The following is a 26,604-nucleotide window of genomic DNA, read 5'->3' as shown; positions in this document are numbered from 1 at the left end:
AGACAACCGTGTTTAAGATAGCCAAGAAGACGATCAAGGCCAAAGGTTACAAAATCAAGATAGTCCAGGATCTGCATGATGAAGATTTGGACATCCGGTTCAACTTCTGTGACGCCATGCTCAAGCAGTTGGAACATGGCGACGTTCTCTTTTCAGCCATCATGTTCTCCGATGAGGCAACCTTCCATGTCTCCGAGAAGGTTAACCGACACAACTGTCGCGTTTGGGGCACGGAAAACCCAAAGGAATTTGAGACACATGAGAGAGATAGCCCTAAAGTGAACGTTTGGTGCGCTGTGTCCTATGATCATCTGATTGGACCGTTCTTTTTTGAAGAGGAGACCGTGAATGGAGATTCGTACCTGGATATGTTGCAGAAATATCTCATTCCGGAACTGGAGGCACGTGGAATCCAGAACGACATCGTGTTCCAACAGGACGGGGCACCCCCTCACTATGCAATCAAGGTGAGACAGTTCCTTGACGAGAAATTCCCTAACCGATGGATTGGCCGCGGTGGCCCGACTTCTTGGCCGCCAAGATCACCCGACCTTACCCCCTGCGACTTCTGGCTTTGGGGTCATGTGAAAACGGAAGTTTATGCAGAGAAGCCAAGTGGTTTGGAGAACTTAAAGGACAAAATCAGGGCGTCTGTGGCTGGCATTTCGGATCAAACACGGCGGAACGCTGTGAGTGGATTCCAGCGCCGCCTACGCGAATGTGTGGACGTAAATGGCGCCCAGTTGGAGGTGTGGCGGTGAATGAACTGAGCTGGTGCAGATTACAGGTAAAAATTTAATCCTTCCGCTACCGTTTGCATTTTATTTGATTTCAATATGAGCATTTTTATGTAAATCATAAGCGAATTAAATCCGTCCATTACTCACATACTTTGTGTGTGTGAGTGTGAGTGTGTATAAGATACGTGATCAATTCAAACCATAGTACTATCTACGCTACAAGAACATATATGAAAGACATATATAGCTATATTTCACTTTTATACATTTTTAACTTTGTGATCAATTTTGCTTCAGCGAAATCAAAAGTGAGTTTAGAAAAACGAACAAAATTAAAGGTCTAGTAAAAAATCTTACACACTTCACTTCTACTCTCGCTTCTACAGATAATCTGTTTCCTATCGGCAATGTATTATTTGTGCCTCTAAAGGAAGCTCTGTAAACTAAAGGATATTAAAAGCTGGGATTGGTCCCCACGAGGAGGTTAGAGATAACAGCAATCAAAGTGGGAATATAGAAATAAATGTTATACACTTTCCCAGCTCGTCAACACCTGCACTGATTCAAATAAGCAAGAGAAATAAATATATATCTGAACTGATTCGAGCTAATAGTACTTATTTTAGGACAAGTTGTTCGCAGCACAAAAGTCGCTAGATTTATAGGTAAGTCGCCAAATCGTCATTCCAAAATCACCACAAAAGTCGCTAATCGGAAAAATTATTTTTTGTCGCTATTTTGGAAGGCGAATCCCCTAGATTTAGCGACTTTTCCCCAAATTGGCAACACTGATCCAGAGCGAAGAAGCGAAGCAAGTTTCAACTCGCCTCGCTTATCGCCGTAGCCGTATCGCCTTCACTTGTTTGTTGATGTGAGCAGTATTCAGCTGTCTAGAATGGAGCTCGAAAGGGAACATTTTCGGGCAATGATCCTTTACGATTTCAAAAGTGGTTTGAACGAGACACAAAGCCTTGACCGTTTGCAGGGGGCATTTGGGGACCTTGCTCCTTCCCGTGCTACAATTTTTCGGTGGTTTGATGAATTCAGAAGAGCCCGGACATCGCTTAAAGATGAAGAGAGAAGTGGACGTCCGGCAACAGCTGTGTCAGATGAAAACATTGCCGCTGTGGAACAAATGATTCGAAAAAATCCTCAAACAAATTTCAAGAACATTGAATCTACAGTGAACATTGGATCGCCAGCAGTAACAAAAATTCTTCATGATCCTCTTCGGCTCAGGAACGTTTCATCTCGTTGGGTGCCTCACACTTTGACTGAACAGCAGAAGCGCATGCGTGTGGAATAGTGTGAAGAAATGCTTGCAAGATTTGGTGGAGGCAATTCTCGACGCGTTTCTGACATTGTTGTTGATGATGAGACTTGGATCCATCAATTTGACCCTGAAAATAAACGGCAGTCTACAGTTCGGATCTTTCCAGACGAAAATCCACCAACGGAAGTGAAGCGATCGCGAAGTGTGGGGAAGAAGATGGTCGCAACTTTCTTCTCCAAATCTGGCCATGTTGCAACTGTTCCACTTGAAGAACAAAGGACTGTTACTGCTCAGTGGTACACCACTGTTTGCCTAACAAAAGTGTTCCAGAAGCTTCGGGAACGGCGTCCAAGAACTGGATTGCGTGGGATCCTGCTTCAACATGACAACGCGTCCGCACACACGGCCAACATCACAATTCAGTTTTTAGAATATACGGAGGTCAAACTTATCACTCATCCGCCGTATAGCTCTGACCTGGCCTGGTGTAATTTTTTTCTGTTCCCCAGGATCAAAGATCACATGCGTGGGAAGAGATTTTCCAGCCCTGAAGAAGCTGTAGTGGCTTACGAGAATGAACTTTCAACACTTGAAGAAAAAGACTGGCAACACTGCTTCCAAAAGTGGTTTTCGAGGATGCAAAAGTGTGTACAGTGTAATGGTAAATTCTTTGAGAAAATGTAAGTGTTAAATTGATTTTAAGTATGTAAGTTATTTCACATCTCAAAACTTTCGTAACATCTCAAACATCTCTAACCATCATGAAACTTTGTTGTCATATCAGTTTTCCTAACACAGCGAAACTTATTTCGATATATGAGTGAATTTCAAGACATGATGTGAGTTTGTTCTTCACTAAAATGTTTGAAGATCGTTATGCCAATTTTATTTTGCGTCTTTTCTACATAGAATAAAATACAGGAAAAGAAAAAAGGTGGATTTGCTACAGCCTACAGAACCGCTGTACATCTATTCTCACTCTTCACACGCGCTTTTACTATCTATTATGTTATGTTGGTTGTATTCTCACTGGCTAAATAGCTCACACGACATTAATGCCATCTGCCTGGAGGATTCAACTATTGCTAGGGGATAATTGTGTGGAAGTAATTTCTATTCTATGTCTTCACTCTGCGAATTTTCATTGTCCCATTAGACAGTACACAGCACCGAATGCATCTCAATATTATTGTGTCCATTCTCAATAGCATTAGCCTTGATACCCTCAATTCTCGCAGCTTTGAAGGTATGGATAATTTAAAGCTATGCAATTGGAAGTCTGCAGCCAAAACATATCCATCGCTATGTTGTCAAATTTCGAATAACGAACGTGCATAAAGGATGCCTTATAAAAGCGAACATTTAAAAAATAGTATCATTAATGTATTTCTATATTATTGCTGTAACTTCATTTCCTATTGGACAAGAGGTAGGGACGTAACCATGTGACCTATATTAAAATCCGCGCCGGTGTAATAACAGGCTGAAGTTACTTCGAGATCTTTACAGACTAAACATAGTAATCCGCCTACTCATGTCTCAGCAGTCTTTAAAAATTTGTAAGTATTGTAATTATAAGTTACGACTTCTCTACAACCTTACTGCAATTGTAAGCTTTAAAGATGTAATAGTAAGTTTAATTATCAAGCTACATCTGTTTTCTTTATTTAATATTATGCGAAGAAAAAAATTAACTAGTTATCTCTACTTCAGCCATGAGAGACACATTACTGACTTAAATCGAATTAATCCGTCATTTTCTGCACACGCATAGAGTATCAATTTAAGCTTAAGTTCATGGTGTTTTTTTTTTTTTTTTTTTTTTACCGTTTCCGCTTTCTCAACCACGTTAATGTAACTAAAGGCCACAGTACACCACTTTATACACCACTTCTTGCTTAATAAGTAGTGATGTGGTGCACTGCAGAACCAACCAAAGAATTTTTTACGTTGTGTGTTTTTCCACTTTGACCTTGAATGATTTATCTCCAACCAAAATGAAAAAAAGAATTAAAACTCCAAAGAAATGCAAGTCACGTTTTAAGAAATCAATTTTTAAGATGTTACTCTACTGAAGACAATTTATCTCTTGTTCTTGGCGAGAATGTTCTGAAAAGCAACCTTAAAAATACACGTGTGATGAAAATCGGGATGGAATTCTCGAAACCTATGGACTTAGTTTAAATTTATTTTCGGTATTTGGATTTAATGGTATTTCTATTTGTATTGCTACCGTACTTCTGATTAATTGCAATTCAAAGCTATAGAGATAATTCATAAGTTTGAAACGGAACACAAAACTTGCTTTATAAAAATCCAAATAGTTTAAGGAAATTTATTGTGAAGCATTTTTTTTTTCTTAAATTATGTGATAAATTAACAAGCCTTATTCTTTATTGATCTCGATTGCAATCACCACACCAATCAATCACCACTAGAAAGTTTTATTTTAGAAAATACGCAGTCACCAAATTGTATCAGCTACTTTTTGCTGAAATATTCCTATTATGGTAAATGGTTTGGTTATCATATTATGAATATGTGCAAACTTACATCAGAAAAAGTTAAATTGGCAATAGCATTTACTACCCTATTCTAGATCCATTTCAATCTCGTAGAATAGACCTACTTCTGACAGTTAGATGAAAACAAAGTGAACAAAAGTAAGAACAATTATCCTGAACATGAAAGACAAAGAAACAAAGTCGAAACCAAAAGCAAATGAGAGAAATGTTCTTCAATAAAAAAATCAAACATTCAAATCACTTATGTTTAATAGAATAAACCGTAAATAGTTAATACTCTTAAGCAGAATTCTAGCAATTCTAGCATCATTTGGTTTTAAAATCTTCCTGCACTTATCAAACAATGTGCAAACTTTGAGTATAAACTTTAATAACATTAATGAGTCTCAAGAGATGAAGAGAAAACAAAACACTAAAAGTATTACCTAAAGTGCCAATTTCCCAGAGGACTATAGCGAAAGCCCAGACGTCACTCTTAGTGGAATATAGGTTATCTCTCATTGCTTCTATCGAGAGCCATCGCCAAGGTACTTTTCTCGTTCTTGTGTTCACGTAGATTCCTTTACGAGAAAGTCCAAAGTCAGAGATCTTCAATGTCTTGTATTCATCAATGAGGACGTTGCGGGCAGCGAGATCCCTACAAGAAATCAAGAAATAATTATAAAATCACATTAGTTAAACACTGTTACAGAATATTTTGTATATACTCGCAAGGTTCTCTTTTAATTATACTCAGTTACTATCATACATTTAATTATCCCTCGGAAATCATCGATAAAATTTCTCGTCATTGTAACAAGTTCTGTGCATGTTTTGATCTCACATACGAGAATATCTTTCTAACAGTCTAAGTTATGAAGATAATGTTTATACATATAGAGGTAGTTATCGAAATAATGCAAACATATGAAGAAAACAGCGACTCAAGCTCTCTGCTTAATGCAACGTGGGATTATCGTGGAAAACCTGCAGAAAAGTTTTAACTTGTTTTCCATTTTGAACCAGCACAGTATACTCTCTCCATTCTACTTCGTCTGATATCCTATAAAAGATCATTTAACACAGCACTAAAAACGGCCAGGCCATATACATGTATCATTAGATTACTACCCCACACATTTTACATGCTTCAAATGTGTTCCCATTATTTTGATAACCATAAGTGTATTATATTAGATTTGATAAAACCTTAGTTGACACGTAGAGCCTACGCGAAAATTTAACTGCAAACATAGTTAAAATATCATTGAAAGAACAAGCAATTTAAGTAGCATTGATGTAAAATTAACACAAGAAATATACTAGTAGCTACTATGGTAAAGAACAGCGTTTATGACATTTTAGGGAGAAGCTCCGAATTCCTTTTAAACGCTGTTAGTAAATGAGAAGGTTGCGATGCGTGTTGCCATGTCTTCGTACACGCGGCACAAGATAATCAGTCACCTGCTCACTCTACAGTGCATTAGCTTAGAGCACACATCTTTATCACACAGTAAAGTAGCGTCACAGGTTGCGTTTCATTCTCCTAGCCCACAACCATCGATTTTATCCCACACTGTAGTTGGACAACGTATCATTGGTAAAATAATTCACCTTTAAAGCAAATAGGAACTATTTGAGACATTATATAAGAAAGTTCTATATCCTGCGGAATGTGATAAAATAGCACAAAAAGGAATAGGTTTTAAGTGATGGGCAATATCGAAACGGATACCTACTACTTCAAAATATAAAGCTGAATAAAAAATCGAAGTGCATGGAAAATTCACCTCTTGTGGTAAGTTGTAAATAACGGTTAATACGACGGTAAACCTTACAAATTAAATACAATGGTGAAAACTCGTTTAACGTCATCTACTAGAAAGCAACTGGACTTTCTACCACTGTCCAATTGGTTTAATGGTCCCACATTAAGCAACATTAAGACAAGTGGACTAGAACCTACCTTCGAGCAGAACACTCATATAGACGACATGAATTCACGCATCTAACAAAAATTAGTACACAAGAAGGTGATAGAAAGTGATGTTGATCTCAACATGGCATTATTGAAACACGATATTGAAAAAAATATACAGTATTATTCATCTTAGTAGCTCATGTAACTAGCCCGAAATTCAACGTAAGCAGCTTTTTAGGCATACATCTGGTTCTGCAGGTGAAGAATGTTAATTTACGGCAGGATATCTTGTGTTCACTGTACATTTTTAAGTAACTGTAGATTTTGAGGTGCGATGGACTAACTGCACACGATAAGAGGCGCATACCGAGAAGATTTGTCAGAGCGACTACGTTGTCCTGGCGGTATAAAAACATGCTTTATCCTTCTGAAATTAGCGGTTTCGCAAAGTGTCCAGACAAGGTTTGTGAACAGGATTGACACGACGAACACAAGGCAGACTACGAATGCAAATAGGAGACGAGCAACATTTATACAGTGAAAAGCAGGTGCGAGTTCTGTTGGTGGGTGCAAATAAACAGAGGGTTTCCTCGTGCCAACCGTACTGTGCTGCGCGAGAATAATCGTTGAATATCCCCTTGGTTTATTTTTCTCACTGAAGTTTCTATTTCTACCAACACTAACAAATACTGTGGGTGTGATTGCACTAGATTTGCCAAAGAGTGCACTGAATTGTGCTGGAATACGTTAAGGTAGCCCTATCCAGGTTCTTGTCAGTGTGTTGCGAGGACAATGTGAAAAATGTATGCTGTACAAACTTTCTTCCTCCCATTGCACATGCCACTGATAGACCACTGACATATGATGATCCAAGTGAACGATAATTCTGCGGAAAGATTACATTGCCTCTCATAGCTCCGCTATACGGAACGCTGAAAGTAACTTAATTTCACATAATAGTGTAATGGACCCCCGTTTGGTCTCCATTACAGTAGAGCATTATTTTTCTTTGTATGCGCCCTTATTGTTTACCTTAACCATTTGCAAGGGCATATTAGCTATTGTTAATATTGCATTCATGCCATTATTTCTGTTATTTCATTATGTAAGTTAATGTTGGGTTATATTTAATCTGCGCCACCGATGTATTGGCCTTAATGACCAAGAAATTATAGCCAGTTATCTTCGCTTTCTTCTGTTGAATTGAGATTTTATGTTTTGTTTTCGCAATTAGTGATTGAAATAGAAATAACTTTATATATAGTAGTGTTGATCAAGAGAAGAAAACATGAATTTGTTGTAGTGGTTTAGTCTGGAATCCGTGAGGATTCCGCAACTAGGTTGTATTCTCTCCTGTTTATAAATAACATCAGGGAAAATAATATATATTTGGTTCATCACAAATAACAAATCGGACGCCTGTACATTTGTTTAATATATTACTGTGCTTGCATGTTGAATGAATCAATTTGCTTCCTGTGATTAAATGATCATCCTTCTGCTATTGCAAAACTGAGTCACTAAAAGTAATATAAATGTTATTGATATACATATATATATATGTGATGAAACACGACAATTTAAAAGGACTAAATATGCATTGGAATACGAAGATATTAGTAAATAAATGTTAATTATGTGTATTGGTGGATGAAACAGGAATGCTATTACGTACATAACTCACATGTTAATGAATTTGGATATATGGATGCAGGGTGCGAATTACCGGGGGGGATGAGGGGGATTTTCCCCCTCAATCACATTTTGTTCCCCCCCAAAGAAGTCAGCTGAAGTATCCCCACCGGGGATGCTCGCTTTCCCCCTCAAACTATGCTTAGTGTAACTCCAAATTTCACTGATTTTTGTTATTTCTTGTAAATTTAATCTTCTAGCTGTATTTCGAAATGATCGATGTAAACTGTTCAGTTTTGGACATTTCTACTTACCACCTAATTACCCACTATTTTCAACGTTGTTTAGTAGAACTATATTATTATGACAACGGTTGTTACTTGCAACTGTACCTTCGTACCCTTCAATTTGTCATCGTTTGTGGATTTGAATGTACTAATTGCGCATAACAAAGCCACATATAGATTTATAAATGTTCTTAGCGGTTGGTCAAGAAGAAGTAAACAAATAGCTTCTTCTACCATACTTGCCGAAGTTCGGATATGTCACATTCATCCTCTATATTTGTATCGATTATCATCTTATTTTAATTTTTGTTATAACATGTTATTTCATTTTCCAGTGTACTCTTTGTTAGCACATGGTCTTCATTCCCTAGTAGGTTGTGTGTATGCAACTCAAAAGTTGCATTTAATTTGTAATAATTAGCACAGTAATCACTGCTTTTACAGTTTACGGAAATGAACTTTTGAAACTGTACTCAAAATCTGAGATATGTTAACGTACACGCTGGGGGATACGCTCCTAGTGAGCAGGCATGTTAATGAAGGTGATTTTTAGGTGAATAAGCGAATAATTCAAGATTTGTTTCAGCATTTGTTAATACGACTGGTTCTCCGTGTCATTGTCCGTGTCTGTATAAGCATTTCAACTGGAGCGGGTTTTTTTAAAGTTAACCCTTCATTTTTCCATCTTTTCGCTGTACAGTTTGCTGTCCACGCAATTAATGTTGTCTGAAAAACTTCAGTGTAATGTTTTACTTTATTTGAATAACGTAGCCCATAGTGAATCAACTCATCTTCAACCTAACAGTAAAGTAATTTTTAAGTGTTGACTTTCCGTGCCCATCACGGAATCGATATTTGGAGAAAAAAAGTCGTGATGAGCACAGCTTTAGCGGGAAGTAGAAGCACAAGCTCGAAATTTGAATTGAGAGATTTTAAATATTTGGCCTTCGATTTGACCTTGATGTGAGAAATCGGGACCAGCAACAATCCATTTCTTATTTGATAGGCTAATATCTAGATTTTCTTAAAAAAAAAGAAAAGAAAAAGAAAGAAAAGAAAAGAAAGAAAAAAAGTCCGGTTTAACTGATAATTTTAGTGGTTTTCACAAGACTGAAGTAGGTTTCTTTTCGCAACCTGTATGTATTTATGCGAAGTGGAAGCTTTCAATATGAGTGGAAAAATTAACATATGATTGTGATCATGGCTATCGCTCGAGCCAAATTATTAACTTATTAAACCTTAGAGAGCTACGGGGACAAGAGTGAGTACAACATTAAAACACGTTCAGAAAGGTTTAGTGGGGTGTGTATATGTCAGACAATATATATGTGCATAGTTATTGTCGGTAGATTTATTAAATTAATAAATCTCTCATTTATTACAGATATCACACACACACACACACACGTATTATATATATATATATATATATATATATATATATATATATATATATATATATATATATATATATATATATATATATATATATATATGGGGGGTAAGGCATTTATTGTCTCATTTTGAAATTTGAACCTTCAGACTATGTCCTTTGGCCTAATTTTATCCCCCCCAATATAGATTATCTAATTCGCACACTGTATGGATGTGTACACTATCATAATCACACTGGCATAACAGTCTTGATTGTAACCGATATGATGAGACGACAACTGTTTGTTTGTTATATACAGTAACAATTAAAACTAGTCAACATTCTACAGTTGTGTTTAATTCCTATTCTCATCTTATGGAACGCATTGTGTATTTATTCCTGATGTGTTTATGTCCTGTTTCTTTCTGTCCTACGTTGGCAACGAATCAGCACTCGGAAGTCCGATGCTTTAATGTTTATCTCAACTGTTATTGTGGGATTGCCTGCGCCGTACCGGAACGGTGTAAGAAAGGGCACTACAATAGGCATTCTTTTGCATCTTTGTTAAATTGTAGACACAGGTTGTGATCACAACACAACTACTATTATTGTGTTGTATCCAACCATCGAAGTAGCAGCAATATTCTCCTTACAAACATTATAATAAATCGACTATAGAGACCAAAATTATGTGGTAGGAAGTTTGTTGCAACCCTGTACACAGGGGCGGATCCAGGACGAACTTCTGGGGGTGGTGGGTTGTAATACTTATACTTAGAACTACTTTTAAGAGCTCCAAACTCTGGGATGGGTTTTATTTATATATAAAATTTAAAAAAGTTTCCTCTTCTGGCGGGTAATCAGGGCGATCGCACCCCTGGATCCGCCACTGTCTGTACACAGAATGATTTTAAATGTGTTTCCACCAGTGTATTTATATTAGTGTTGTTCGAGTTTAAAGAATAAAGTTTATAGAATACGTCAGAAAATTCTTAATTGTTTTCCAAATACAGCGTGAGTACAGAAACAGTACCTGATTTTAAAGTGTCATATAATTAACATTTAATTGAATATTTACATGAAATTTTGTACAGAGCTCAGTAAGCTTCAAGTATTTTCCCATCTACCTTTTCAGAATCCTAGTTCTGACCAGAGAAGCTAGAGGGCAGTAAAATCGAAAATAGCGTTCACCCCACAGCAACGAAGCTGGTGCGTTTTACAATTTGCAAAAGCAAGCAGTTTTGTGAGAGTGCAGCGTGATTTCAAACGACAATTTAATGCTGATCAACCTACACACAAATCCATTGTGAAGTGGCATAGAACGTTTATTGAGACGGGGTGCATTTGTAATCAAAGAAAAGGACATTCAGGGCGACGTCCAGTCTCCGAGGAAACTGTGGAGCGTGTAAGAGCAGCCTTCGTACACAGCCCACAGAAGTCTACACGTAAAGCTAGCAGAGAGTTGCAGATGCCACAAACAACAGTACGCAAGATCTTACGCAAGCGTTTGCGGTGTTACCTGTACCGACTGCAGTTGGTTCAGAAGTTATACCCACAAGACGAGGTAAAGCGCCGTGAGTTCTGTGAGACTATGCAAAGTTTCATGGAGGAGGACGAAAACTTTCTGACGAAGATCATTTTCAGCGATGAGGCGACATTTCACTTAAGTGGAAAAATGAATAGACACAATATAAGGATATGGGGAACCCAAATTCCTCATGCAACTGTAAATGTGGAACGTGACTCGCCGAAAATCAATGTTTTTTGTGCAGTATCAGAGCGTCGGATGCACGGTCCGTTCTTCTTTCAGGAACAAACAATTACAGGTGAAAGTTACTTAGCATTGCTACGTAACTGGTTGATTCCGCAACTTAGTAATGCAGAGATAGACGACTTCGTTCTACAACAAGATGGAGCGCCGCCACACTGGCATCGTTCTGTACGCAGGTTTCTAAACGAGAACCTCCCAAACCGATAGATAGGGCATTCTGGAGTCAATGATCAAGTTCTTTGCAATTGGCCTCCAAGATCACCTGACCTCACTGTTTGTGACTTCTTTCTGTGGGGATTTGTGAAGGACAAAGTGTGTGCACCTCCACTACCCGCAACTCTGAACGATCTCCTAGAACGCATCAGTGATGCTGTCAACCCCATCACACCGGATATGCTTCACAACGTGCGGTTGGAGCTAGATTACCGCCCTTGATATTTCCCGCGTTACAGGTGGCACGCACATCGAGTGTTTGTAATTTCAATTATTGCTGCAAAAACTTTTTGAGTTTATGTATCACTGTTCAAACTTTCAGCAAAATATTCATTCGCATATTAAATTTGAACTAATTTGAAACCTGGGACTGTTTCTGTGCTCACCCTGTATTATGGAATGGAGAGCTTTTACTAGTTTTACTACATTTGCTGTAATGTAAAGAACACAGAATGTCACTTACACCTACGATGTGCTTCTGTATATTTATTTTCCATTTTTCTCATTCTATCTTCCTTTCTTATTCTTACTCTTTCCTTTTTTTTTTACTTCTCGTTGTTGTAACTATTTCTTTATATTTTATTTAAATTCATTTCCAATGGTATCTTGAGAATTCGCTTCGAACGAAGACAGAAAATAAACCTTTGTAGAAATTTAAGAGTAATTAGACCAGAGTCGCAAAATCAGTTTTTAAAGCCTGAATGTAATCTTTTGTGAACAGTAACTTTACCAGCAATAAACGTATCCGTGCAACCATATCATTATATGTTGCTATACAATGTGTGATCAAAAATTACGGTGAATAAGGTTACATGAAATTTGATACAATCTCCTTCAAAGTACTATCCTTGGCTAGTAATGCACTTATTCCAACATTGAGTCCACAATTGGAAGCATTTCTGGAAGGCTTCTTTCGGAAGGGAGTTCAGCTGCTTTGTCGTGGTCTTCAATGTCAGGAATGGTGTCAGAACGTTTTCGTTAAAGCACGGTTTTAATTTTTGGTAAGAGCCAGAAGTCGTATGGTGCTATATTTGGTGAGCACAGAGAATGTGGACAGACATGAATATTTTTCGGTCAAAAACTCGCGCATTAAAAACAAGGTAAGACACGGTGTGTTTTTGTGGTGAATAAGGAAGCCGTTTGTCCATTTAATCGGCGTTTAAGATGCATACCACGGACCTACACTAAATATTTAGTTCTTCGGAAAGCTCTCGAATAGTCTTTCGCGTGGTTGAACAAATCATTTGTGCCACTTTTTGCGCATTTTCATTTGGTTTTGACGTCGAAGGACGTCTCGACCGTTGCTCGTTTTCAACCAATTCCTTGCTGCTTTTGAATCGCTCATACCACTTGTAAAGTGTCTTCAATGCCAGCGTTTCATTGCCATACACTGATTTTCGTGAGCTTGTTTGGCACTTTTTTTTTCAGCTTAGAAGAAAACTTAACATTGGCTCACGACAGACACTCTTAATACGTTCTGACTCTTCTGCCACTGGAAGCTAACTAACATGTCACAACTTGTTCAAGCTCGACACTGACTGTACCAAAGCTTTAGGTTACCGGGCTTACAAGATGAAAAGGATACAACATCGATAAATGGCATTGTGCAACTAAAGTCACAGTACTTTTTGATCACAGCTTGTATTTTACTAAAATCATTCTGCAATAATGAGAAATAAAATGTTTATGTTCACCTCTCAGGTTTATGTTCTGTAAACTGAAGGGGCAAATAACTAATAAAGGTGAAGGATTATGAAATGATTGGCGAAATGATAGTGAGAGGAAACGGAAGAACTTTGAAACTCCACTTAAAGAATGATCTCCACCATAATCTCACATGGCATGAGATCAGTGTCGTAGCCAGAGAGGGCTGGCCCGGCTCCAGTCCCCACCTGTTTAATACACTGATATGGAAACTGCATTGTTTCCAGGTGTTAAGGGGGTAGAGGTAGAAGACACTTCAGCAAAGGTACACTTTTTTTTTCTTTTTAGACATTACTAATCTTATTTTTGATTGTAACAAATTCTTCCACTACATGATTCATGGAGTTCGGAACACGTTTTCCATGCTTTACCCCGGTGGCAGTATTTTCAGAGCACGTAGAATACATTCCTTACGAAATTGAGAAACAATAAACGTAGAGGAGAATAGTTCAGCTTCCTTAATCCTCATTGGATTAACACCATCACACTCCATGAGAATGTTCACAGAAAATCATTATCATAGAAAAATCATGGAATTGGCGTTGCACTATAGGCAAAATTGCGACTGTACAATAATTTTAATGCAATTTGAAATTTTAGATAATTTATTCTTGTATTCAATTTCAATGTTGTTTTCAATGTTGGAATAGTTGAAGTATTCATGATTGTAAATAAACAAAAATAGTTTACAAGCACACAAATGACCAGGAAACTGAAATCTAAGACTCTAATCATCCCTACCTTTATACTCTAATCTCATATATGCTTTATACAATAAGACTAAATCACATTCAGAATTTAATTTCAAATAGTTTAACGTACTTTTAGAGGTACTTGGACTTCATAAATAACCTTTCAAAGCATTGTCGAGGACTGCAATGCAAATAGAGACCCCATAGCCATTTGAAATTGTCTATCTCATCATGTCACCCAAAACCAATTTAATTTTCCCAAGATATATGGGACCGCCGTGTCTTAATGTTAGAGCGTTCACCTCTGCTGCGTGGGCCCCCTCATTCGATCCTTCAAATGAACTTTGTGGTGGGCAGTGTGTGGGTTCCACGGAGTTCTCCTTTTTTTCGCCCACTTTCTTTCATTCTCATATAGTGGGTTATAAACTGCTTCAACAATGCATGACAAATTATATTTCTTGGTAACGATGTCGTCATGTCTGCATAGAGGCATCTATAATCATCGCAAAGCTTATTCTTATAGTCTTTCTAACAAAGCAAACTATGAATGATTTTCTGATAAGTTATGCATTTACTCTCCTGTGTTTGAAGACCTTTTTAGCCAATTTTATTTCACGTGTCTTCTCCATCGAACAAAATGCTCGAAAAATGAAACAGTGGATTTGTTACAGTCTACAGAACACTTGAGCATCTATTCTCACTTTCCGCATATGCTTTTATTATTATCCATTAGGTCGTGTGGATTGTATTCTCACTGCATAAATAACTCACGTGACATTAATGCCATCTTCCGGTCAGATTCAACTATTGTGAGAGCAAAACACAGTATATGGGAGCTATTTCTATCCCTAGTTTTCCGCTCTGCAAGTCTTCACTGTTCCTTCACAAAGCACCGAATGTATCATGTCTCAACATTAATGTGCCTATTCTCAATACAATCAGTAATGACATTCCGCAACTCCCGCAGCTTTGAAGGTAGGGATAATGTTAAAACTATGCGATTGCAACTCCGCAGCCAAAACGCAACCATTGCAGCAGACCCGCAACCAGAGGGTGGCTAGGGGGCCTGTCCTCCCCTAAACTTTTCGTGGCACCTCCAGACCTTAACGCAAAATGCTATTATTAATACAAAAAACACAATTTAGCTATTTGTAAAAGAATTTTTAATGATTTGGCAATCCTTAACATATTCATGCCCCCCTTATACCTATGTCGCTGGTTGCGGGTCTGCATCGCAGTGTTGACAAGTTTCGTGTAACTCAGGAAAGTACATAACTACAACTCTCTTCAGTCCCAACTCCCAAATACAGCTCGGCTTGGCTATGACATAAAAACAAGCATTTGCAAAATGTATCAGTTAATGTATTTGTAAATTATTATGATTCCACTTCTTTTTGTAGCAGAATCTGAAGAAAAGTCAATAAGATGTTCGAAAACTTGGCAAGGGCTGTGAAGAATACGGAATGAAAATAAATGTTAAAAGGACAAAAGCCATGGTGATTGGAACGAAGGAGTCCGGTCAAATATAGAAGTAGGAGGGGAGAAAATTGAACAGGTAACTAGTTTTCGATACCTGGGTAGTATTATTAGGATGATATGAATGTGCCAAGATGAAATAAAAGCAAGCATAGTAATGGCGAAAGAAGCTTTAGGAAGAAGAAAATATTACTTTTGTGGGACTTTGAATAAAGAGTTGAGGAAAAGACTCATAAAATGCTTCATGTAGAGTATTGTACTGTATGGGTCAGAAACGTGGTCATTACACAAGAGTGATGGAAAACGACTGGAAGCTTTCCAAATGTGGGTGTAAATCAAAATGCAAATAATTAGTTTAGTCGAGCGGAAAACGAATGAGAAAGTGTTAGAAATAGTAGGGGAGAAAAGAACAATTTTAAATATTATTAAGAAAAAGGAAGAAAACCTGATTGGGTCATTGACTAAGAAGAAACTGTATCATGAGAGACGTGCTAGAAGGTATGGTGTCAGGAAAGAAAGGAAGGGGCAAAGGAAACTTTAGTTAATGGACGATATCGAAAGAGAAAAATCATACCTGAAGACGAAAAAATTAGCGGAAGACCGTGGACCCTGGAAACGTCTCAGCTGTAGCAAGTGATCTGCCAATAATGACAATACCTGTGATGATGATGATGATGATGATGTATGCTGAAAGCTGTTATTAATTTTGTTGTTTTGAGGTACTTCATTGACGAGCATTAGAAGAACGGTTTCTGCTAAGGTTAGTTTGCTTTTTTTTTTTTTTTTTTTTTTTTTGTAATATAAGGAGCATCATATGGATGAAGAGCAAATATCGAACACTGCGGACAGTGTAAAACTAATAGTTGTTTCACTTAATAATAGCAATATTAAACAAGTATTTACCTTTTCCACACTATATCTCTGTTGTATTTTTGTTTTTGTCTTCTTTTTCCATGCAAATAAAAGAGCATTTATTTGTAGTAATATTGAAGCAATCGACCCAACAATAGTAATAAATGTTGTATTAATATATTTCGCATATCTACGTTCATTTTTTCTAATTATCTGATATGCACTAGAGTGTTAAATATTCATGTGAAGTAAAATTTAGATTCACATATTACTATAGAGATCAACATACTTGTGTAAATGGATATAGGATGTCCGTTTGCTACACTGGTAAAGATTTTACATTTATTCATCGGTGTTAAAAGAATGAAACATTTTATTTTGTTTTACATATGTGCATTTAGAGGAGGCCTTTCGTAGTAATCTCCATTCAGAAGACAGCTATAGGGTCTTACCTATGAGTGATGCCTAGTTCTTCCAAATGGGCCATTCCGTTGGCGATTTGCATGGCGAAACTTTGAAGTTCTTTCGGATCCAAAATGTAATCTAATTTATTACTGTTGCTGTTTGTTCCGCCAATAGTAACTGTGGAAGCAGTCGATCCACTAGAATTTTCTTGTACTTTCCACTGACCTGAAAGGCACAAATCGATCAACGACCATTAATAACATTTGTGCAAGAAATTTTGTTCATTGTTCATATTGTGTTTATCAAATATGTACACGTGTGGATGTGATAAAACATTTGTGTCTAAACTTAACAATAAGTACAGATTTATTAAGGAACACACAAACAAATACTGCAATTTCTATTATCTATTCCAGGTAGTGTTGTAAATAGAAAAAAAACCGTTCGTTTTTTTTCAGAAATGTACGTTTTTTTTAGAAAAAAAAACATTGCCTCTCGTTTTTTTTTCTAAATTTCGTTTTTTTTTAAATAGTCATTTGTAATGTATCTTACGTCATTTAAGTCTGAAGTATTTTTATGTAGGTGTAATTACCATAAAATGCAACATAAATTAAACACTAGATACTGATACGGTACAAATATTTTACAATTTATATGAGTAGTGTACCTACTAATAATCCGTGTTTCTGTACTGTTTCACCAATATCAACGAAGAAATAAAAGTATAAATGAATATTTGTTTTTTTTTTCGTGAAAGTAGGCCTTTAATAAGTACGAAAATAATATCACGAACAGTATAAAATGCAAATAACTTGTCTAAAGGTAAAAACTAATACTAATTTGCCTACTAATATTTTCTGAATATCATATAAATAATTTGTCGACTAGATATATGATATGCATTGCTGGCTCTACCATATGTGCAACACGTGCATTTGCACTGGGCTGCAATATCTGTCATAAGTGTTTTATTTAAAATAAATATTTCTTGTTGGAGATAGACTTCATGATCATGGTAGCTAAATTTACTAAGCCAGGGGGGCTATGACTCAAATTGCGTCATTGAAATATTTGGGGGGATTAAAAATCTATATAAATATGCTTGAAGGTGTGTAAAAATTAATCGAAAAGATTTTTTTTTCATGGAAGAACACCTACGGATAGACAATTGAGGGGGGGGTGCATCATGGACATGAGGGGGGTGGGCACCACTGACTAAGCTGACCTTCTATTTGAATACTACATTCATAAATTATGTTTAGGTCGCATTACTTTAAGTAACATGATCAGTGCTAAAGCAAATGGTAAAATAAATCCCAGAATAAATTGCTTGATTGTTGTCAAATGCAGGAACTCAATTCTCGAATGCCTGTCCCCTTTGGTTAGTTATCAAAGTTCTGATACGAAAGCTTCTCTTGTCTTTGTCGCAAATAAGATTGTTATCATGGAAAGTGGAAACACTTTAAAAAAAAATAACAGATGTAGAAGGAAAATAAAGAAATAAAGGTAAAAGAGCTAGTTGCACTATAATTGCAAACTGATATGTTGAGATTGAAACTCGATATTGAATTCTATAAAAAGGATTACCATCTTTCAGATGTATTTGCTTTATCTTTCACTAACATAATAGATTAATATTTAAAGAAAAAAACAGACACAACAATATTGTATTTGTAGTAAGTATTTAAGCCTTTCTGAGTGCGAGTGTAGTTTCCCTCCCTTTCGTTGTTCATGCTGGAGTAGCATACTTAAAATCGTGACTTTTAAGATTTGTTCTTTCTGGAGAAAGATTTAGGCGGCAAATTACGTCATTGCGCGGGCGACAAATTGCCTGGGGTCGGCCCGATGATATGTACATTCATGTCCACAATGATTGTCGCATATCTATATCTGTCTTCTTGTAAGAATATAATTTGATAATGATTTTGCAGGATACTTTTAATATTACGTGTATAATCGGAAAATGTATATTTGTTGTAAATTTCAAAGGAAAAGAATTATAAATACGAAAATGAGAAAGAGTAAAAGAAACTGTTGCTAAATGGAAAGAAAGTTTTATTTTTGTTTTATTGTTCTTATTTACTGCTGTTTTGACATGAAATTGGCCACATACATGTCTTTGCCGATTATACACATACTAATATTATAACAAATACCAGGCGGATTCGTTATCAAATTATATTCCTACAACAACATATTTATAGACATACAACAATAATCTTGGACATGAGTGTACATACAAGACATGAATATAGGTTGACATAATTTGAAGTAATGCAGGGTGTTTCAAAATGAATATTAGGGTTTTGAAACTTTGTAGTATCTATTACAATTAACTTACAATTATAAGTATTATCAAATAAAAGAGCAACTCAAACAGTTTTGTACACACGCATGCCATGCATTGTTGCATGCCATAATTGTGCGTAAAATGTAATAAGTACTGCAAAGACTTAATTCCCCGATATTCATTTTGAAACACCCTGCATTTCTCAGCATCAGTATTGGAACTAAGATTGTGATTGTTTACAACAACAATATTATTATTAGTCAAGACTATAATTAATACAACAACACAAGTTAGTAGTCAAAAAATGTAATTAAATGTACACTCGTAACCCTTTCGGACCCAGGTGGCCAAAGTGGCACATACGGACATGTCAATTTTTTAATCCGCTCCTGTATGGTCACTAATTAAGATATCGGTATATATATATATTTCTTGCCAAATATGGTTGGTCTATAGTTTATCATTTTAGTTTCTTTTTCTTCTGTGTGTCGAATTTCCCTCTCAAATTTCACCCCAGTCAAAAATTCGAGAATTTTCGAATTTTCTTTATTACTTTTCCCCTGTAGCTTCATTCGTTGTAGAGAGACCTTTTTAAGACTTGTCAGGTAGATACGTCCGATGGATACCTAATTGTTGACATCAATTGGACGGGCTTGCGCGCAGTGTTGCCAACTACGGAAATTAAAATCTCCTTAAATTTGGGCAAAAAATTCGAAATTTTTAAACCGTACCTATACGTCGGAATGCAAGTCAACTTACGTCAGTCGAACATTTGTTCGTACTGAACAAACTCGGGTACATATCGTTACAGTGGGGTAATTAGGGGAAGCACGAAAAATTCGGATTAAGGTTCTAACTCTTGATTTTCCCCTACTTTTCTCTTCATCGAAATATATTTTTGGTAATTAAAAGCATTGTTTCTTAAATATCGCCATGATACTTGTAGGATATATTAGTAATGTACCAGTGTTTATTTTAAGATAGTTTTCGTCTGTCTGGTAGCAGTGTTGCCACCTACGGAAAATTTTAATTCAATATGTTAGGGGAAGTTACGTGTTTTGTCTATTATATCCCTCTTATTGGCTACATAGGAACAAAAGTGCCAGTATCTGAAAGTCTTGTCTTTATCCTTCACAACGCACTATAGAAAGTTTCAATAGGATAGTTAGGGGAAGTACAGTTAAGGTTTACAGTAGATCTTGTTCTCTAAGTGGAAAGATAACTGTGATTTTTTTTAGGTAGACTGAAATATTTTTTAATGACCTGCTTACTTTGTTAGATATTGTCACAATACTTGTAGGGTATATTATAGGGATACCAAAGCTTCTTTTAAGATAGTTTGTGTGTGTCTGCTAGCACTGTTGCTAGCTACAGAAAATTTTAATTTCCGATTTTAGGGAGAAATTTTGTGAAAAAATCCCTTTTTGTCTCTATTATTTCCCTCTTGTTGGCTACATTCGAACAGACGTACCACTGTCTGAAAGCCTCGTCCTTGGCCTACACAGCACACCATAAAAAGTTTCGGTAGAATAATTAGGGGAAGTACAGTTAATTCTTATAATAAACTATGTTCTGTAAATGTTAAGAAAATTGTGAATTTCTGAGGTAGAATGAGATTTAAAAAAAAAATCATGCTTACTTTGTTAGATATCGCCATGATACTTGTAGGAAGTATTCTTGGGGTACGAAGGTTTACTTTCAGATACTTTACGTCTGTTTTATGAGAGTGTTTCCTGCCAAAACAATTAATTCCTGATTTTAAGTAAAAAAATTTGGCAAATTTCCCTTTCCCCTCTATTATTTCCCTCTTGCTCGCTACGTTGCAACAAATGTACCACTACCTGAAAGCCTTCTCTTTAGCCTACAGAACGCACCATAAAAAGTTTCAATAGGATAATTAGAGAAGCTGTAGCCCCGGCATATCTGTTGGTTTTTGCTTCTGAGGCGTAAAAAGTGTCAACATTTCATGTGTATGGAAACAGAGAATTTTTTCTTTCTCTCTTTGAATGGAAGCCAGCGACTTTAGATTTTCACTGTACCTTGTCAACCACCAAAGAATTTTTTTTAGGTGACTTAGACCCATATGGCATCAGTGGTGCTAGATACAAAAATCTTGAAATTCGGTTAGGGATTTTTTGTAAATTTTCACCCCTACATTTCCCTCAGTAATTTCCCACCCACTCGCAACACTGCAATGTAATGTACACCAAAAAATAGCCACATTCCTTTTCTAAAAAACAAGGTCTTAACCATATCAATAGGGTAAGTGGTTTTTGAGCAATAAGTCACTAATTGACAAAGTAGAAAAACGCCAAAAATGATACGGGTCCGAATGGAATAATCACACGATTTTGCTCGTATAGGTACAAGGAAACAAACGATTTGTAAGTTACGAGGGCTTCGATTCAAGTTCTATTGATTATTTCAATAATCTTCAAGATAAATCAATAAATAATAGCTGCCAGAAAAAAAAACAGACATTTGAAAAAAAACATGAAAAAGAACGATGTTTTTTACTGAAAAAAAACTTCACAGAAAAAAAACCGTTTTTTTACAACACTAATTCCAGGCAACCTGACAGGAAAATCCCCTTCCTCCCACCACTCTCCAGTACGGAGGGGAAAGCAAGCCGTTGACCTTCACAGGGAGGGAAGCTTTTCTAATAAACAGAATCGTGTACACACTAAATTCGTACGTGAATTCGCTCGCACCTGATGGTGAGAACGCGCTGCTCTTTTTACCTGTCAACCCCGAATAACAAACAATTACTGTTTTTAATTTTTGTCTTTAAGAAAAGTATTTTTTACTATTTATGTATTAAAGTTTTGGCTTTAGTCCTATTTATTAAGGGGCGCGGTGGCTCAGTGGTAGAGCGTTCACCTCCGGTGCTTGGGGTCCATGGCTCGACCCCAGCTCGCGCCGTGTGGACTTTGTGGTGGACAAACACCGTGCTCGTGGGTTTTTTCGGTGTTTTCCAAATTTCCTCCCACTTTCTTCATTCCACCATTTCACTCATTTCTCATTATCACCGTCTCCTTTAGCCTAACCGGCATAAGCGTGGGACGTTAAACTTCAAGATTTCATTTCATTTTATTTTCCTATTTATTAAATTGCATTTCTAGAAATAAGAACTAATTCGTATATAGTTAATTTCCATCATTGTTTCACTTAAGAATCGGGAGAGAAAGAAACCAATCCTGTCGATATTCTATCTTTATTTACAATTTCAAGGAAGATAATCTGGCTGTCTGACTATCGAGTGCGCAGACTATCGACCTGTGCAAATATTGTATGAATTTAGCGTGTGTGGTAACTATATTATATATAGTGTCGGTGAAATTAGTGCATATTAAATTGTATTTTGTAACCATTATATTTTGTATAGTTTATATTATTTGAAACAAATTTTAGTCCATATTAGATTGTAAATAATTGCGTATTTAGTGCTTTGTGAAGCGTCAATTCATGATGCTTACACTAATTCTGTTATAAAACATGAGCCCTGGAAAGCGTTATGAAGTAGTGAGAAGCGTTGCATTTTGAATATATTCCATGCTTTAAGAGAGCAACATCCTAATTTAACTGTTGAAGAATTCGCCGACATGACTGGGAAACAGATAAGTGTAGGAAAGGCAACTGTTTATAGAAGTAGGCGGGAGGCTAAATTTAATGGAAATAAATTAAGTCCCAAAAATACGCGTACAAGTATTTCCCCTCTCGGAAAACTATGACGACTTCACGAAATCGGCAATTCGATCAAAGGTACACCAGGTCTTTTCCCGTAATGAATTGTCAACGTTAAATAAAATTCTGATAGCTATAAATACCGATGATGAAGTGCCCTGCTTTTCTCACTCAAGTCTCCATAGACTGTTGAAATAATGAAATTCAAGTATGTATAGCGCAATAAAAGGTCTGTTGTAGTTGATATGGATGCCATAGTATTATGGAGGAGAAAATATCTCCGTTTAATTAAGAAGTGCAGAGCAGCGGGTAGGAAAATCTACTATCTTGATGAGACACGGGTAAATGTTTCTCATACCGTGTTAAGAGTAAGGGTAGATGAAACTGAGTAAACAAGCCTTTCTTTCTAGACTCTTCACTGGACTTAAGAACCCAACCAGTAAAGGTAAAATGTTACCTTGGTTTCCAAACATACTTACACATCTAGAACCCAACTGCGTGATAGGCATGGATAACGCATCTTATCACACTGTAAAGGTAGATCGGGTTCCCACCATGTCTTGGGCAAAAAATAAAAAAAAAAGTATGGCTTCAAATTAAAAACATTTCTTATGACGATACGTTCGTTAAAACTGAGTTAATTAGTCTTATACCTCCTGCAGCCAAAAGTGAATGCTACACGTATAAAGTGGACAAAATGGCGGCCTCTTCAGGTAGGGAAGTTTTCAGAATACCCCCTACTACTGTATATTTAATCCAATTGAACTGATTTGGAGTCAAGGAAAGGGACATGTGGCACGAAACAATAAACGTTTTACACTTAGTGAAGTGAATACTCTTTTGGAGGAAGGGTTAGAAATGGTAACAAGTGAAAAGTGGAAAGATTGTGTGTAACATGTAGTGGAGATGGAAGAAACGAAATACTGAAAGCTCGACAGAATAACTGACGAAGTTACAGAAAAATCGTTATTAACCTTGGAGACAACAGTGACGACTCTGGCGAGAGTGGCCAAAGTATGAATACAGAACATCTGGAGAGCAGCAACTAATACTAATGCATTTTACTCACCGGTCAGTATTATGTCCTTTCGTGTGTATTTATATGTGTTGATTTTATAGAGGATTTGAAGTCAATGCAAGTCAGCACCCATTAATTGCATTGACCTCCAGACAAGAGTTCTATGAGAACTAAAAACTTTTGTTGGGGCCGTGGTTGCTCCGTGGTAGAGCGTTCACCTCTGGAGCATAAGGCCCTGGTTCGATCCCAGCTCGTGCTTAGTAGGCTCAGTGGCACTGTTTTACAGATTTTCTCGGAGTTCTCCTGTTTCCTCCTACATTTTTCTTTGCACTGTTTCATCCATTCTCGTCATCACAGTCTCCTTTAGTCTACCCGGCATAACTGCGATACGTAGAACTAAAAGATTTCATTTCATTTCCAAACTTCTGATACTCTCAATCCTCCACAACGGTCGTCAGCATTATTGACAACTCCGTTTTTATTAAAATAGTCAAGTAACAATTCAAAAGTCAACTTCCTCTATTATCAATTAGCTAAACTCAAGGCAAACGAAAGGGCCGGGTGAGGATTGCAACCGCACAAGGCGCCAAATTTTAGGGGATATTAGGGGCGTCAAATTCACTACGATGGTTAAGCTCCAGTAATTATAATTTTGCTTGCAAACAGCAGACTCAGACATGGGCCTGGTCAAATTACGTAGCATCTGTAGTTACTACTTCGTGTTAGGCTTCAGTCAATCTGGGATTGTTTTTCTAAGTCCACCATAACAAAATTTTCCCCTTAATAAACTCGGAAGATTTCAATGTTGATGAATCTTGTATGTATGATGCTTTACCGTAAATTTATCGCCGCGTATTAATAAACAACAAACGAAAAAAGATACTTTGCCACCATCACATCAGGTGCACGTACGAAGAGAAAAACGTAGGAAAATGATTTCATTGAAATGTAATCAATAGAAACCAGGACATTTGCCTGAGTTTAGGCGCCCGGGGCGAGACGCATATCAGTGTTTATACATATGGTTATTTTTCTTCTGGTTCTTTTTAATGTAAGAACACATGTATATAAGAGAGGAAACAAGAAGTGTTTAATTATTATTATTATTATTATTATTATTATTATTATTTCAGGTTCTATTGTTATTATCTTAACGCACTAATAATTTACCCATACATATTGTACTTGGTTTCCGATTTTATATTATGAAATTAATGTATCAAAGCAGTAAATACCAATTCAATTACCGACCCTGACATCTCTTGCCATTCCAACATTATGTCACAACCCCGACTGCCAAAAAAGAAGGAAAATAAACAATATAACTGTTCAATAAAATTTCCATGAAAATGACACATGTGCTACTTACTCACTAATGCAGGTAAATGTAATTAAGTGTTTTAAAATACGCAGTGTTATTATGAAAGTTGTATTTTATTATTTAGGTCTAGACATATTTAGATACACTCTATACCTCCGTGTGCGGGGGCTGATGGTGGAAGACAGAACACCAACATTCACCTGTCCTTGAGCGTGGTGGAGGAAAAAACTTCTTTTTCCTATCCGCTTATGTGGAACAGAGAATAGTGTTATTGATGTTTAGCGGGAAAGATATTGCCCAAAGATGTGACATACACCAATCGGCAGAACTCATAGGGCTGAACATAGTGATATGCGTCAAAGTTCGTTTGTAGTTTTCCTGAAACCGAAGTGAAATTAATTTCTTTGTAAAACTAAAAATTAATGAGAATCATTCATTTACTGACAATCAAATATCTTCACTAAGTCTTTTGTTATGGTATTACCACGACGTTAATACAATTAAAAGTATAGAGGAAAGTACCTAAATATGGAATAGGGTTGAGAATATGGAATACCACTGTATCTACCCTGGTAGGTGGTGCACTTTCGTAAAGGTGCCCGGAAACGCTTGATTATGTATCTTGTCATGCGTTTCTGGTCAGTTTGTGGTGAAGTAAGCAGTTTGTTGCACACAATACTTCAAGGAGTGGATGTTCGCAATTGTTGATTATCGAAGGTGAGTGTTTCAGAAGTAATTTTCTTAGTTACATTGTAATTTGAAATTATTGACAATGAATCACGCCGAAAGTCGGTGTTGTATAGCTATAGGCTATGCAAGTTAGATTATTGTGTACCTAGGCTAAGTACCATTTTCGTTTTTATGAAAACAAATATGGCGAGGCTTGCAATATGGAATACCATAAGGTTTCAAATATGGAATAGTATTCCATATTTAGAGTCTTATGCAATCTTTTTGTTTCGTTTCCCAGATGAATAAACAGCGGAAGACTTGGAATCACAACGCAATAAGGAGTGCAATTCAGATGTGAGGAAGAAGAAAATGGGATTTTTGAAGGCGGCCAAGATATACAATGTACCTCGGACAACACTTTTTCGCTTGGCGTCGTCTAAATTGAGTCCTGAAGAAGCTGTTGTGAAGAAGCTAGGAAGAGAACCAATTCTAACACCGGAAATGGAGGAGGAACTGGTCCAGTACCTGTTAGTTATGGAAGACAGATTTTTTGGTCTTACTCCGAGGGATGTGCAAACTATGGCATATCAATTAGCCAAACAAAATGAACTTGCATACTCATTTTCAAAGTGCCACGAGTTTGCAGGAAAGACTTGGCTGAAATTGTTTATGATGAGACACAAGAGAAAACTTTCTTTCAGAAAACCGACACAAACCTCATACAATCGAACCGTTGGTATTTGTAAAGATAAAGTGGCCCACTTCTTTGACCTT

At 36.7% G+C, this 26,604-nt stretch overlaps 1 protein-coding gene across 1 annotated transcript in view; it reads right to left on the bottom strand.

The window, feature by feature from the left end:
• LOC145671288 (uncharacterized) overlaps positions 1-26,604 on the bottom strand; it is a 1,722,162-nt gene that overhangs the window by 18,265 nt on the left and 1,677,293 nt on the right. The window contains exons 14-15 of the mRNA XM_081740242.1: positions 16,893-17,070; positions 4,964-5,175 (exon numbers count right to left, since the gene is read on the bottom strand). Coding sequence (XP_081596368.1) covers positions 4,964-5,175; positions 16,893-17,070 — 390 coding nt within the window. The remainder of the gene's footprint in view (positions 1-4,963; positions 5,176-16,892; positions 17,071-26,604) is intronic.

Source organism: Thermobia domestica, chromosome 15 (genome assembly GCF_964235325.1).
Source record: "Thermobia domestica chromosome 15, izTheDome1.hap1.1, whole genome shotgun sequence".
In the NCBI taxonomy this organism is placed as follows: Eukaryota; Metazoa; Arthropoda; class Insecta; order Zygentoma; family Lepismatidae; genus Thermobia; species Thermobia domestica.
The sequence above is the reverse complement of the archived record's forward strand: the minus strand, read 5'-3'. Positions and strand labels throughout refer to the sequence as shown.